Below are 15655 nucleotides of genomic sequence, written 5' to 3'. Positions count from 1 at the left end.
GTGTTCCTCCGTCACTGCATTTGATCAGCTCTTCTCTTGGGATCTGGGTCCAATCCATCCCCTGATTTTCATTCTCAACAAGTTCCACCCTGGGTCAGGCCCTTACCATCCCAGGCCAACTACTCTCCAAAGTCAGTGTATGGCCCTAAACCAGGCACTGACCATGGCTGCAATGACCTTCCTGTCATGACCTGTGATGACCTCTGAGGTATCAGCCTTTTCCTCTATACACTTTCAGGGACTCCATGACTGTCCCAGATGAAACCCAGCATCCAGGCTGGTCCACAAGGCCCCTCTATGGTCTGCCCCAGCCTCCTCACACTGACTCAACTCACCAAACCCCCTGGAAACACAGGTAAAAACCCAAGTCTTTGCCTAGTGCCAAACTCTATTCTACTGCTGCCCCCACTCCCCTTCCTTCCTCTGCCTATCCAAAGCTAACCCTGGTGACAGACGACTTGAGGCAAGGCAGAAAGAATGGGATTGTAAGCAAGAAGCCTAGGACCATAGAACTAATTTCCAACGCACAGCTGAGTTGTCACTCCACCTCACTCAGCCTCTATTTCCCTGTCCTACAGAAAACAGCATGACCTACACTGCAGGGCTGTCTCCCACCCCAAAATAAGCTAAAGTGTGGAAAGCACAGTAGGGAATCTTGTAACAGTCCTTAGAACCAGGGCAGCCACTAGTTGCCAGCATCCCTCCTGAGTGGTCTGTGCCCTGACCTGCATCATGTATTCTGAACTTGCCCCTGCTTGGTTATCACTTGACTTTTGGAAACCAATTCAAGTGGTACCTGGGTGGCTCAGTCAGTTAAGCACCCAACTCTTGATTTCAGCTCAGATCATACTCTCAGGGTCAGGCTCCCCACTGGGTACAGGGCCGGCTTAAAATTCTGTCTCTCCCTCTTCCTCAGTTCCTTGCCACTTGTGCACGCACACGCACTTTCCTCGCTCTCTAAACAAATAATAACATAACATAATACAACATAAAATAAGTAGTAAGTAACGTAACGTAATGTAACATAACGTAACATAACGTAACATAACGTAATGTAACACCAATTCCAATTCCTGACTCCCAGACCAGAAGCCAATTCACCTTCTCAGAAGCCCCCATGCTACTCTGAGGAAACTAACTCAGCTCTCCTCTTGAACTGCTCAGCAAATCTCCTGCTCTTACCTCCTCCAACCCTTGGTCTTTCCTGCCCGAGTGCATGGGAAGTACACTCTTTAGAACATGGGGGGCTTGGTTCAGTTGGTCTTTGACTCCATGTCCTTTAAAAAAAAAAAATCAGGCTTTTTTTTAGAAGAAGAAAGGAAGTAACTGTGACACGCTGGAGCTCCCTAAAGAGCAAGTTCTCAGGGGCCACTGGCTGTCCAGAGGTCAGTGTGACAAAATGAGGCAAGTTCAGAGGAGAGATTCCAAACAGGACCTGTGACCCACTCACCACTCAACTCCAGAGCAGCCCAGACAGAGCATGCTGCCCTCACAGAAGTGGCAGAACTGAGATATTTGCCCAGACAGAAAGGAGACACTTTGGAGAGGGAAGGAGGGAGGAAAAAGAATGATAAAGAAAGAAATAGTGAGGGAAGAAATAAAAACGCCAAGGAAGAGAGACAAAGAAGGTAAGAAACACAAGAGAAAAAGAAAGAAACGGAGAGGAAAGGAGTGGACAGCCTGCTCTGTGCTAGCTCCGTGCTACGTGCTCTCATGTGATCTCAGCACCCCATGAACAGGGGCTCTGACCCCTATTTTCAGAGAAGCCAAGGGACTTGCTGGGGGCTGCCAGGGGTCCCAGGGAGTAAGTGGCTGGTCTGTAGGAGTCCAGAGTCCAGGCCTCTCCCATGACGGAGGAGAGGAAGAGTCCATTCTCAGTCCAGAGGGAGGACTTCAGCCACGGCAGTCAGTGAACCAGGACCCAACCACAAGGCAGGGCCCAGTACATGTGCATCATCTCTGCTTACACTCCATGAGCCTGAGGCCCAGAGGGACAGAGAAGGCTAAAAGCATGCACTAAGAATTCCAGCGATTAACCATAAAGCTTTCGGAAATTCAATTATTTTTTATCCAAACCCTTTTGGGCAATGTATTGTAACAAAACATAACGGCGTGTTGGGCTGAGTAGCTGGCCCTTTCCCAGGCTCAAGAGAAGCTGGCCTTGCTGATTTCCTGAATACGCCACACACTGGAGATCCTGGCTTCTAGAAGCAGAAGTAAAGTTCAGCAGCCCCTAAGGGGACAAGAGGCCCCTCTTGCCTGAGTTTCAGATCCAGACTGGTGTCTGTGTTCTAGGAGCACAAGAGGCTCCAACCAGAGATGTCAGGAAGAGCCCTGGGCCTAGCCCCACAGCTCAGCAGTGCAGGCAGGACCTGGAGCACATTCAAATGCTCCTCCTGTTCCCAGCACCCACCACCTCCCCCAGGCTCCCCGCACAGCTGTGGGACATCACAGTTCCAACCAAGCTCAGACATGCTGACTGTGCATGCAGGCTGACCTTCGACAACACAGAAAAACGATCTAAGATAAGTTAAAAAAAAAAAAAAAGTGTGCGTGCATGTGTGTGTGCGTGCATGTCTGTGTAACTCATGTAAAAGACAAAAAAGAAATAAAGCACAGGTTTCCCCAGTCTCTGAAAGTAGGCCATTCCTCTGAAACCTTCTGTAAGGCAAAATGGCATAAAGTAAAGAAGCAATTACCATTCGTTTATATAGAAAAATGAGCGTTCCCAGACCCAAAACATAACCTCTCCTAGGTTCTTCTGATACGTTAGGACACATCTACTTACAGATGTACAAAATAAATCGACATAAGGCACAGATGCTCAGAGACACAGTTCAAAGCGACGGCAGCTGGAGGCTGAGATGTTGAGTGTAGCTCCCAGGGAAGGGGCCTGGCAGCACCACTCTAAGGACAAGCTGCGAAGCAGACGCTGTAAACTATCGTTGCTTTTTGTCTTTTCTCATAAAAACAAAAATCCTCTTCGGATTTCCCTCAGTTAGCAAAAGCACGTACTAATAAGGTAGGTCTTGCATGAAAGCCAAGTGGTGTAATGCAAACTTCGAAAAGCAGGGGACACTTGTGTAAGTTGTCGGTTTGGAATAGTGAAATTCAAAATGGCTGGTATTTATACTTTAGTATTCTAACCTGTCAACCCAGACACAAAGCCTTTCCCCCCCTCCCCGTTACTATGGGAAATCCCTGGTAGGGCACTAAGCACACAGTAGGTGCTCCACACCTTACAGCTGTGATGGCTGAGTACCTACTGTGTGCCATCGAACGCTCCCTCAGAACATAATGTTGTGAGGCTAAAACTTAATCAGCTCAAAAGAAGAGAAACCAACTCAGAAAGATAAAGCGAGTTGCCCAAGACCACACAGCTAGTCAGCCACAGAGCCAGTAGGAAACACACACCTTGTAAGTCAGCTGGGCAGCCGCCCAATCACTTGAGATTTGGCATTCCACTCAACTCCAGGGAGGGAGGCAGGGCCAAGGGAGCCCCGGGTGGGCTCTCAGCAGATGGCCTTGCCTAAAACAGAAATAAGGAAACAGAAAGTGTTTAAAAAGCAGGAGGAAACAGAGGGAGTCTGGGAGAAAGATGCATCAAGGATGCTGTCAGATGATAACATTTAGTGGGAAAATAAACAGAAAAGCCTAGAACACAGAACAGTGTCAATGTTGTGATAACAACTACCTCAAATTATGTACATGTGGGAAAGACTGACAGGGATCCTGGGGAAAGAACACTTTAATTTGATGCACCGGGGAGATTGTGGGTACATTTTTATCTTCTATTTTTATTTCTGTTAACATTGATAAATGCTTATGCAAGAGTAATTTTAAATGCTTTCAGAGATAAAGAAATCACAAAGAAAAACAATCAAAGAGTTTGACTACACAAAAATTAGAAACTTCTGCATGTCAAAAAAAAAAAAAAAAAACAACTAAAATGGAAAGACAACCAACAAATGCTGAAGACTTATTTGTAGCAAACATGACAGGCAAAGGGTTAATTAATAACAACATCTTTGTTAATCTCAAACACTCTTAAAAATCAAAAGGAAAGCATTAAAATCACAAGAGGCAAACAGACAAAATGTATAGGCCTAATTCAAACACACAAAAGCACAACTATTTAAAACACTTAAGGAAAAATGTTTAACGTCCCCCTCAATTACAGAATTACATATTAAAACAAGAGTAACATACCATTTCTACCCAACTAAGTTTCAAATATATTTTAAAATTAGAAGCCAAAGGTAGCTGTGAATACATCTGTGTAAAAAGTGCAAACCCTTTTGGAAAAGAATAGGGGAGTGCACAATCACAGGTCTGAAAGGACTCGTGCCCTTCAGTCCAGTAATCTCACACCTTCAATGTCTCAGAAGGAAAAAACCCGAAAATATTTAAGGATGGTCAAAGATGTTCACCCCAGGGTTGTTTATTTATAAGAAGGAAAACTTACACCAATCTAAAGGGCCTACAGTGGAGTGATGCTTACATGAGGAAGGGCTATACAAAATGTTAAGTAATGAAAGCTGAAATCAAAAATGCAAATAGCTCATGATTAAAACTATATGGTTTTTTTTTAAAGATTTTATTTATTTGACAGACAGACATCACAAGTAGGCAGAGAGGCAGGCAGAGAGAGGGGGGCGGGAAACAGGCTCCCCACTGAGCAGAGATCCCGACGCGGGGCTCAATCCCAGGACCCTGGGATCATGATCTGAGCTGAAGGCAGAGGCTTTAACCCACTGAGCCACCCAGGCGCCCCACAACTACATGTTTAAAAGGAAGAACTGAATTCAGCGAAGTCGCAGGGCCCAAGATCAACACACAAAAATCAGTTGTTTCTGAACTCCAGCTAAAAACAATCTGAAAAGGAAACTGAGAAGACAGCTCCATTTATAATGGCATCTAAAAGAATTAAATACTTGGGAATACACCTAACCAAGGATGTGAAAGACCTACATAATGAAAACTACAAAATGCTGATTAGGAAAATTAAAGAATATCTAAACAAATGGAAAGGCATCATGTTCATGGATTGGAAGACCTAACACTATTTAGATGTTCGTACCACCCAAAGGGATCTACAGATTCAGTGAGATCCCTATGAAAATTCCAACAACCATTTTTTGCAGAAAATGGAAAAACAGATTCTCCAATTCATATAGGAATTGCAAGGGGCCTCAAATAGCCAAAATAATATTGGAGAAGAAGCAGAAAGCTGGAGGACTCAACATTCTGACTTTGAAACTCACACAAAGTAGTGTGGTACTGGCAAAAGGACAGACACATAGACCAATGGCACAGAACAGAGAAGCCAGAAATAAACTCACACATGTATAATCAATTGATTTTCGACAAGAGTAAAAGGGGAAAGGGCAATCCTTTCAACGGTGCTGGGAAAACTGGATAGCCAGATGTAAATAACGAAGTTCGGCCCTTAACTTATACTACATATAAACTTATGCCATATATTAAAATTACCACATATAGAAATAGATAGATGAAAGACCTAAACTTAAGAGCTAATACTATAAAGGTCTTAGAAAAAACACTGGGGAAAATCTTCATGACACTGGATTTGGCAACAATTTCATGGATAGGACACCAAAAATACAGGCAACAAAGGAAAAAATAAATATATTGGATTTATCAAAGGCAAAAACTTTTGTGCCTCCAAGGACACTATAAGGAAAGTAAAAAGTCAACTTACAGAATAGAAGAAAACATTTGCAAATTATATATTTGACAAGGGATTGATATCCAGAATATATAAAGATCCCCTACAATTCAACAACAACAACAAAACAAACAACAACAAAAACACAATTGAAAAATGGGCAAAGAATCTAAACAGACATTTCTCCAAAGAAGATATCTGAAAGGCCAACTGGTATATGGAAAGATGTTCAACATCACTAGTCACTAAGAAAATGCAAGTTAAAACCACAATGAGATATCACTTCATACATGTGTTAGAATGGCCACTGCCAAAAAGACAAGGGATTAACGAATGCTGGTGTGGATGTGGAGAAAGGGGAACCCATTGGCACTGTGGATGGGAGTGTAAATTGTGGCAGCTATTATGGAAAATAGTATGGAGGAACATCAGAAAATTAAAAATAGAACTGCCATATGATCCACTTCTGGGAATATATCCAAAGGAAATGAAAACACCAATTTGGAAAGATATCTGCACCCTCATGTTCATTGCAGCATTATTTACAATAGCCAAGACATAGAAACAACCTGAGTGTCTGTCGACAGATGAATGGATAAAGAAGTTGTGGTATCTGTAAATATAGAATGGAATATCATTCATCCGTAAAAAAAACAAGGACATCCCACCACTTGCTACAACACGGATGAACCTCAAAGGCACTATGTTAAGTGAAATAAGTCAGATAGAGAAAGACAAATAGTGTGCGATTTCAACTTATCTGAAGAATCTAAAAACACAAAAACAAAACCACAAAAAAGCAAAACCCAGAAAGAGAGCAGATTTGTGGTCACCAGAAGCAGAGGCTGGGGGCGGGGGGGGGGCAGGGGAGAGGAAACTGGAGAAGGTGGTCAAAATATACACACTTGCAGTTTTAAGATAAACCTGTCCCAGGTACAATGTGATGACTAGAGCTAACACTCCCACGTGATATACAGGAGATGTGCTAAGAGAGGAGGTTCTAGGAGTTCTTGTCACAGAAACATTTTTTTCCCTTTTTTCCCCCTTCTTTTCTATTTATTGTATTTTTATGAGAAGATGGATGTTAGCTAAACCTACTGTGATAATCATTGCACAACATATGTAAATCAAACCATCACGGTGTCATGGCTTAAACATATATTCATGTATGTCAATTATTTCTCAATAAAACTGGGGGGGGACAGCAAAAAGGGGGTCGGGGAAACAGATACCACTCCATACCCTATAGGATAACTATTTAAAAAAAGGAGGGGGGGATGACAAGTGTTGGCAAGATGTGGAAAAATGGAAACCCTCACACACTGCTGGTGGGAATGTTTAATGGTGCAGCCACTGTGGAAAACAGTTTGGTGGCTCCTCAAAAAAGTTAAACACAGAACTACCACATGACCCAGCAATTCCGCTCCTAGGTATAGACCCAAAGGAAGGGAAAAAGCAGGGACCTGAATAGCTATTTATACACCAATTTCAGACAGCATTATTCACAATAACCAAAAGGAAACAAGCCAAGCGTTTATCCATACACGAATAGACAAACCTTATTTTGTTTGTAGAATACTATTTGTATTCTTTGTAGAATACTATGCACTAAGAAGGAATGACATTCTGATACCGGCTACAAGGATGGGCCCCGAAAGCATTACGCTAAGGGAAATAAGCCAGACGCAGAAAGCCAAATACAGGATTCCACTTCTGTAAGGTACCTAGGATAAGCAAAGTCAAAGAAACAGAAAGCAGAATAAAGGCTGCTCGGGGTGGAGGGCAGAGAGGGGTAGGAGGAAAGGAACAGTTCTTATTTAATGGGTTCAGAGTTTATGCCGGGGATTCTGAAAAAGTTTTCGGCATAGACAGTGCTGATAGGCACACAGCTCTGTGAATGTATTTAACGCCAATGAATCTGTATATTTGCAAATGGGTAAAATAATAAATATTATGTTATGCAGATTTTACTATAATCTACGTAATGTGGAGAAAAAAGAGGGGTCAATATAAATATACAGTGAAAAGATAGGAATGAAATAAACCCAAATGTCAGCAGCTATTCTGAGAAAAGACATCTTTGGGTGGTTTCCTCTTTCTTTTAATCATTTTTCTCTATTTTCCAACTTTCTTTCAATTGCTCTTTGGATGGGAAAAAAAATTGTGTTTTTAACAGGTTTCATGTTTTCAGGTTTTGATACGTACATAATTCATCAGTCTAGATTTTTTCTTTTTTAGGTAGAAAGTTTCTTTGCTTTTGGAGCAGCGTTTACAAAGGATTTACTTCATAAGGGACCATAAGTAAAGGAAATGGTCATTTAAAATAATCTGAAGTTCTCTGCTGCACGTAGGTGAAAGCTAATGTTCTCTTACAACTCGGCTGGCCCCAAGGATCCTGAACCTACTGGTTACAACCTGGCAGGGGGGCAAATCCTTTCCAGTAGGAGTTGTTCTCCCTGCCCTCTGGGCACTGAATGAGGACAGAAGAGGTTTCAGGGGGATAATTTCCCCTGGATGTGTGACTAAGTTCATAATTTGACCTTTAAGCAATAAATTAAAATAGGAATAGTAATTTAAAATGCAAGTCAGAATTTGCCTTAAATTTAACCAATCGAAACAGTTAATATTAATTCACCCTTAATAGTATCCCAATCCCTTCGCAGAAGGTCCCGTTTATACAGCAAATGATACTGACATTGTATTGGGTTTTTATGCAGGAGTCCAAAGGACCTGTTCTCCCCTTTCTGACAAGTAAATAAAACGGCAGGGAGATCAAATAACTCACTAAAAAGAAGATATAATTTTTTATCTTCCTTTTTACAGTCTCATATCCACTTCCGTTGGGAATAACAAAGTCTGAATTCTTATGCAACACTTATCTAAATGTGTCGATTTTATCGGATTGATGAATTTTGCTAACAAAAGGCAGCGCTAGGAAATCTTTTATGACATATTTGGCCCATTCACAGGCCTGGAGCTTTAATTTAACCAACTTGAGAATTCTGAGGGAGAGCTGCAGGTGTTAGATCTGAAAAAAAAATCATAAATGGGAAGGCATATCAATCTTTATGACGGGGAAACAAAAACACTCTCTACTTGCTTGCCCTCCACAGGCAGGAGAAGGAGAGGTGGAAGGAGCAGGATATTGTCTCGGGCTGCATAGCAAAGAGGAAGCTTCGCTGTCTCCCAGTGACCGCTATTTAGTATTGATCAAAAGGCGCTGGCCCGCAGAGGAAGAGAGGAATTGATAAAACAATGAGGTTTGCCAACACTCTGTGCTCAACAAGGACATTTTCTCATTTTCTTGACCACATCAGAGTAAGTCACTCCTGCGGCCGCCTGAACGAGCAGGCGGCTCTCTGTCCCACAGTCCCCACACCCTCCCACTCCCCCGCAACAGTGCCCAGCAGCACTGCTACCTTGCCACCCCCATGGACCATAAGCAGAGTCAATCACTCGACAAGGCCTGTTGCTTCTCCTGCTAAAGGTCTCCCCAGTCAGCCTCTCCTCCCTCCACAGCCTGAACGCAGACCACACTTCTCTCCCTGGGAACACCACCATACTGCCTCTCCCTGTCTGTTCTCCGCTCCCCCGGATCCTTGTCACCACGCCATCCTTCCGCCTGCTGCCAGCCATCTCTGGATGGGAGAACCTTTCAGCCACTTCCTTGCACAAACTCTTTAAGGACTCCCTACCTTCTGGGCGCCTGGGTGGCTCAGTGGGTTAAGCCGCTGCCTTCGGCTCAGGTCATGATCTCAGGGTCCTGGGATCGAGTTCCGCATCAGGTTCTCTGCTCGGCAGAGATCCTGCTTCCCTCTCTCTCTCTCTCTGCCTGCCTCTCCATCTACTTGTGATCTCTCTCTGTCAAATAAATAAATAAAATCTTTAAATTAAAAAAAAAAAAAAAGGACTCCCTACCTTCTACAACACGAAATCCTAAAGCCATTGCCAGAAATACTACGAAGGTCCTTTGTGATTTGCCTTTCCCAGTTTCCAATGGCCCCCTTTGATAACCCAGCTGTAGCTAAGCAGATGGTGAGGGGATCTGTTTCCTGGCCTCTCTGACACCAAGGCATGGGTGACATAAGCAGATAGGACTGAGTCCTCCCTCACCCACAGAATCTGTGGAAAGGGTGTGTGCCTCTTCTAGGTCCGGGAATTCCTGACACTCTGGACCCTCCGGCAAACGTGAACACAGTAGTGCCTGAGCCTGGCTACAGCCTGACTACGCCACCCCACACTGGAAAGGCAGAAAGATGCAAGGAGCCTGCCTGGGTTTCTGAATGCTGTGCAGAGAAGAACCCCCCCAACAGGTCTCGTTAGGAAATTACCTAGAAAATCAACTTCTAAATTTCCTTATGCTTCTGTATTTTTCGGTCTCTTGCAACGGCATCTTCACCTTTGCCCTTGATGAGAGTAAGTGCCAGGCAAGATCCCACTCACTAGGACCCACAGCTGGCACCTGTGTGCCCAATCTGTGTTAATGAGATAAAGTGTGCCCCAGAGCCAGATTATACAAGCGGACGCTCCATCCAGTAACAAACCTACTTGGTGTTCTCCAGGGTCTTCTGCATTTTCTTGGTCATTTTATCAATCACTGCCTGTCTCTTCCCGTCAGCTAAGAGGTCTGTTTTGTTCAGCACCACGATCAGCTTCTGGCAGGCAATCTGCCCAATCACAAGGCACTCTGCTGACTGGGTCTGCATCCCTTTGGTCACATCGATGACCAGCATCATCAGATCAATGATCTGGGCCCCTGCAAGGAGAAAGAGAAAACAAGGTTAGAAAGGGAAATGGGGGAGAGGACTCTCCAGAAAGTGGCCTGATGTTTGAGGTTAAGCAAAATCAGCCAAATTAAAGTATTAAGACAAAAGTGGGTGGGGTGGGAAAGGAACGACCACCACATAGCTCCCAGCCCCGGCTGCAGGGGAGGGACTCTGACCACCTGATTTCACGGAGTCCTCATGACAAACCACCATGAGGGATGGGCGTCTCACCTCATCTGGAGAGGAGGAAACTGAGGTCCATGAGACACAGACAGCTCACCCAGAGCCCCACAGCCAACATGCAGCAGGGCTAGGGAACTCCCAAACCCACCCATTTTACTGCCTCAATCTTCTCATTTTCATTCCATCCTACCAAGGAAAAAATGTCCAAGCAGGAAAAATCTCAGCTGTAGACTTGGCAAATGCCTAGAAATCTGCCTTGCCAAGACAGCAGATAGAAAGACTGGAAAACTCACGGGGAGGCATGGGGTTTGTCTCCTCTGTGGCTCCTGGGTCTTCCGCACACGGGAGTTGGGTTTAGTTGTGATCCTCCCACCCATGGCTCCGTTATAGCTACTCACTTCTTTTGTCCTTTCTGTTCTGGGTGGGAAGCTCCTGCTCTTTCAGGGAGGGTAGGGGCAAGCCAAGGTTCAGCTACCTCAACAGTGAATACCATGTATGTGAGCGTGTGTGTGTGTGTGTGTCTGTCTATACATATGTGTGTGCATGCATGTGTGTGTGTGTGTGTGTGTGTGTGTGTGTGTAGTGTGTGTGCATTCTACCTGACGTATGCATGCCTGGTTGTGAGCATCCCCTAAATACACAGCCACACCTGAGCTGAACAACAGCAGAGGGACAAATTCCAGAGGAGTCCATGAAGGGAAACTGTCCTGACCCACGTTGGGGAGACTAATGAAGGGGATGTGTCCTTTTAAATAGGATGTGAAGTCGTTTTACCAAAAAAAAAAGGTGCTATTTTGGGTACACAGGAATATGCAGATATTTCCCCCTTCGCCCCAGAAGGGATTTTCAGGACACAATTATCATCATGGTGATACCGAGGAAGCCTGCTCTATGGGTGACCCATGACCCAAGCTCACCCCTGGGAAAGGAGGGAAGGTGAGGAGAAGCAGTCTTTCCTGTTGGCACATTTACGGTGTGCGCTCGTCAACCACCGAGTCTCCACAACCAGTGTTTCAGATGCAGGTGGGACTCAGAATCCCGGGGCGCCTTGCTCTAGACCAACGGGCACCAAAGGCCACCAGACACTAGGGAGCCTAGCTCCGCTACTAAAGCACTCTTTCCTGGTCACCTCTGACCTGTACTGTTCCTCCAGCATCTCCCGGGAGAAAGAATAGGTGTCTCGGCTCTAGGCAGGCCTCAGAGTGTCCCAGCTATCCTTCCCACCCCTTGCTCTGCCCTCACCAGCCCCTTCTCTACCTCACCCTGTCCCAGGGACAGAGCGGAGCTGTGGTCAAAGGGGCCTGGCGGGGCAGGCCAGTGCTCACAGAAGCCAGCACTGGCATCTCCCTTATCCTACCAGGCAGTAGGGCCTAGACCTTGCTACAGCCACGAGGGGGGACAGGGAGATATACTGGTTCCATTACCTATACCTTTTCAACCACTGAGGCCTAAAAACCTCACCTGATAAGACCCCCATTCATATCTACCAAATCTCTGGGTTCCATCTCTATTGTGACCCCAAACCCCATAATGCACACATCAGGCCTGCATCAACCACCCCCTAATGGGAAAAACTTGTCCTTCCCCTGGGACTTGTCCCTGTGAAATCCAAACAGCCTCCCAGAAGGAACTTTCTACAACTATATGGCTGATTCATAACACTGAGCCAGGTTCAGTCAGTACCACCTCTACGAAAGTCAATTCGGAAAGAGCCATCAATATTCACATGGTCTTTGACCCAGCCAACACCACATACATGTTCGTGCTTATTGTAGGTACAGCTGGGAAACAGGCAAATGTCCATCAGCAGGGGACGTGTAAAAAAAAAAAAAAAATACTGTTACCTCCATGCGGTAGAATACTATCCGGCCATGAAAAGGAATGGAGAAGCTCTTTATTTACTACTACAGAACAGTCTCAAAGGGGAAGTGAGTGACAAGAACAAACAGCAGAACAATGTCATCTGTGTCAAAAGGTGGGGAAAGGTGTGTATGTGTGCTGTGAGTGATTGCTTCCATATGCATAAAACATGTCTGAAGGAATGCAAAAGAAACAACTAACTTTTGGTTGTCTGTTGGGAGAAGAGCTAGGTGACAGAGATGGCATGGAGTTAGAAGGAGACCTGACTTCATGTTCTTCTGCACCTTTTTTTTTTCATGTTCGTCATTTATTTTTTTTAATAATTTTTTATTTTTTATCAACATACAATGTATTATTAGCCCCAGGGGTACAGGTCTGTGAATCGCCAGATTAACACACTTCACAGCACTCACAATAGCACATACCTTCCCCCATGTCCATAACCCAACCACCCCCTCCCTACCCCCCTCCCCACCGCAACCCTGTTTGTTTTGTGAGATTAAGAGTCTCTTCTGGTTTGTCTCCCTCCCGATCTCATCTTGTTTCATTTTTTCCTTCCCTACCCCAAAACCCCCACTTTGCCTCTCCACTTCCTCATATCAGGGAGAGCATATGATAATTATCTTTCTCTGACTGACTTACTTCGCTCACAATAATACCCTCTAGTTCCATCCACGGTCGTCGCAAATGGCAAGATTTCATTTCTTTTGATGGCTGCATAGTATTCCATTGTATATATACACACCACATCTTCTTTATCCATTCATCTGTTGATGGACATCTAGGTTCTTTCCATAGTTTGGCTATTGTGGACATTGCTGCTATAAACATTCGGGTGCATGTGCCCCTTCAGATCACTACATTTGTATCTTTAGGATAAATACCCAGTAGTGTGATTGCTGAGTCACAGGGTAGCTCTATTTTCAACTTTTTGAGGAACCTCCATGCTGTTTTCCAGAGTGGTTGCACCAGCTTGCATTCCCACCAACAGTGTAGGAGGGTTCCCCTTTCTCCGCATCCTCGCCAGCATCTGTCATTTCCTGACTTGTTAATTTTGGCCATTCTGACCGGCGTGAGGTGGTATCTCATTGTGGTTTTCATTTGTACTTCCCTGATGTTGAGTGATATGGAGCACTTTTTCATGTTGTTCTGCACCTTTTTTTGAAGATCTTTTTGAGAGCAAGAGTGTGCATGCACATGAGGGGGGGGAGGGGCAGAAGGACAGAGAGAGAATCTCAAGCAGACTCCCCAAAGAGCATGGAGCCTGACTCAGGATTCGATCTCACAACCCTGAGATCATGACCTGAGTTGATATCCAGAACCAGACGCTTAAATGACCGAGCCACCTAGGTACCCTCTTCCATACCTTTAATTTTTTTTTTAAGTTTATTATTTATTTGAAAGAGAAAGAGACAGCAAGAGAGGGAACACAAGCAGGGAGGAGGGGTAGAGGGAGAAGCAGGCTTCCCACTGAGCGGGAAGCCCAATGTGGGACCTCAATCCCAGGACCCTGAGATCGTGACCTGAGCCGAAGTCAGACACCCAACCGACTAAGCCACCCAGGAGCCCCATATACCTTTAAATTTTAAATAGAGGCATGTACAATCCACTCAGAAATAAACAAAATTATGTAAGTACACAACTAAAGAAAGAAATAAAACACTGATCTGTGCTTTTCCCCTGCTAAGAGCCCTCGCTGTCCTCTTACTGAAAGGGAACGTGTGGTGTGACTTTGGGCCCCCATTCGAACTCGCAGTCCAGGTACACTCTCCCTGCACTGAGCACCATGGTGCACCTCATAGAGGCCTTCCTGGTGCTCCCTGCCCTGCCCCAGGGGCATATGCATACACATGTGAATACACAGAGAGAGAGAGAGAGAGAGAGAGAGCAAGCGAGCCTAGCCCACCCCAGAAGATGTGACCTTTCCTCACGTCCTCCCACCAAAAGCAAATCTGTCACCAGTCACAAGGATGTGTGGCCAGGTATTGAGGGAGGGTGGGACAAAGCATGCAGGTGAGTGGGAGAAGGAAAGCCCTGGGTTCCCAGCCTGTGAGCCATTCTCTGGGAAGATGGGAGAGCCACCTTCACACAAAACGGTCGCAGCACCCGACCAGCTGACCCCCCAACTCTAGTGGGCAAAGCGGTGCCTACAAAGCCAAGGCTACTCTATCCCACGGATGACATAAGGACTTTTCAAGAATAATTCCAACTGCCTGGTCTCCCTCTAGAACCTAAACATCATTCCCTACCTAACGCAGACTATCACCGACCCCACTATACAGACGAGGAGTTCGGTGACTGCCCTTGGTCCCTTGGCAAGTAGGTGCTAGAGGAGCAATTTGAACACTGACACCTGTTCCCACCTACGTGCCACATGGCCTCTCCTTCCGCATGGGGACCCAGCCCCTCTCCAGCCTCTTCTCCCACAGTCCTCACCTACTCCCTGCTTTATACTAAGCATCAAGGCACACCCCACTATTATTCTCACCCTTCCCTGCCCTGCTTTTGCTCCTGCTCCCCTACTCAGACTTCACCTGCCCCCGGCCCTTCCTCCCTGCTGACACCAATGCTCAGAGCTTACAGACCGCAGCCTGGGCTGTCGGTCTGGATTTGCAGCACCCAGCACAAGACCCAGCTCAGGCACAGCCTGGGCAATCTTTATTGGGCTGAACTGAGCGAATGATAGCTCCCCCCATGTCCCGACTCTGTTCTTTCTCGGAGATTCAGTTCCCTGTTGGTATATAACACTATCCAGGAATGCCTTTGTCTGGGCCCAGTGGCTGGAAAGGGAAGGACTCATGAATTCCCGGCATTTAGCCAAGCTCACTGATGATGCCTGTTGGGCTCCTGGGGACAGAAATGAAACTGGCCTGACAGACCCAGGAAGACAAGTGTAGCCAGGCCCCAAACACTCAGGCTGGTCAGGATTTCCTCTGTGGCCTTACTCCAGCATCTACAAGCCGCCTTTGTTGCGAGAGGCACACAGCTCTGCTCCAAAAGGCCAGGCTCTCCAGCAGACCTGTTGCAGCACAGCCAACATCAGGCACTTCTAAGGAGACCAGAGGTCACGGCGACTTGACAGGCCCCACTGAGAACCAGGGGTCAGCAGCAGGCAACTCTGCCCACTGCCCAGCAGCAGCTCTCAGTCACTCCCGCT

The 15655-nt window shown here is 45.7% G+C and overlaps 1 protein-coding gene across 1 annotated transcript in view; it reads right to left on the bottom strand.

Moving 5' to 3' along the window:
* EEFSEC (eukaryotic elongation factor, selenocysteine-tRNA specific) overlaps window positions 1–15655 on the bottom strand; it is a 254234-nt gene that overhangs the window by 151559 nt on the left and 87020 nt on the right. The window contains exon 2 of the mRNA XM_047743216.1: window positions 10238–10445. Coding sequence (XP_047599172.1) covers window positions 10238–10445 — 208 coding nt within the window. The remainder of the gene's footprint in view (window positions 1–10237; window positions 10446–15655) is intronic.

This window comes from Lutra lutra, chromosome 1, assembly GCF_902655055.1.
Source record: "Lutra lutra chromosome 1, mLutLut1.2, whole genome shotgun sequence".
NCBI classification, from domain to species: Eukaryota; Metazoa; Chordata; class Mammalia; order Carnivora; family Mustelidae; genus Lutra; species Lutra lutra.
Note: the sequence above shows the minus strand (reverse complement) of the source record. Positions and strands in the feature narration are given on the sequence as shown.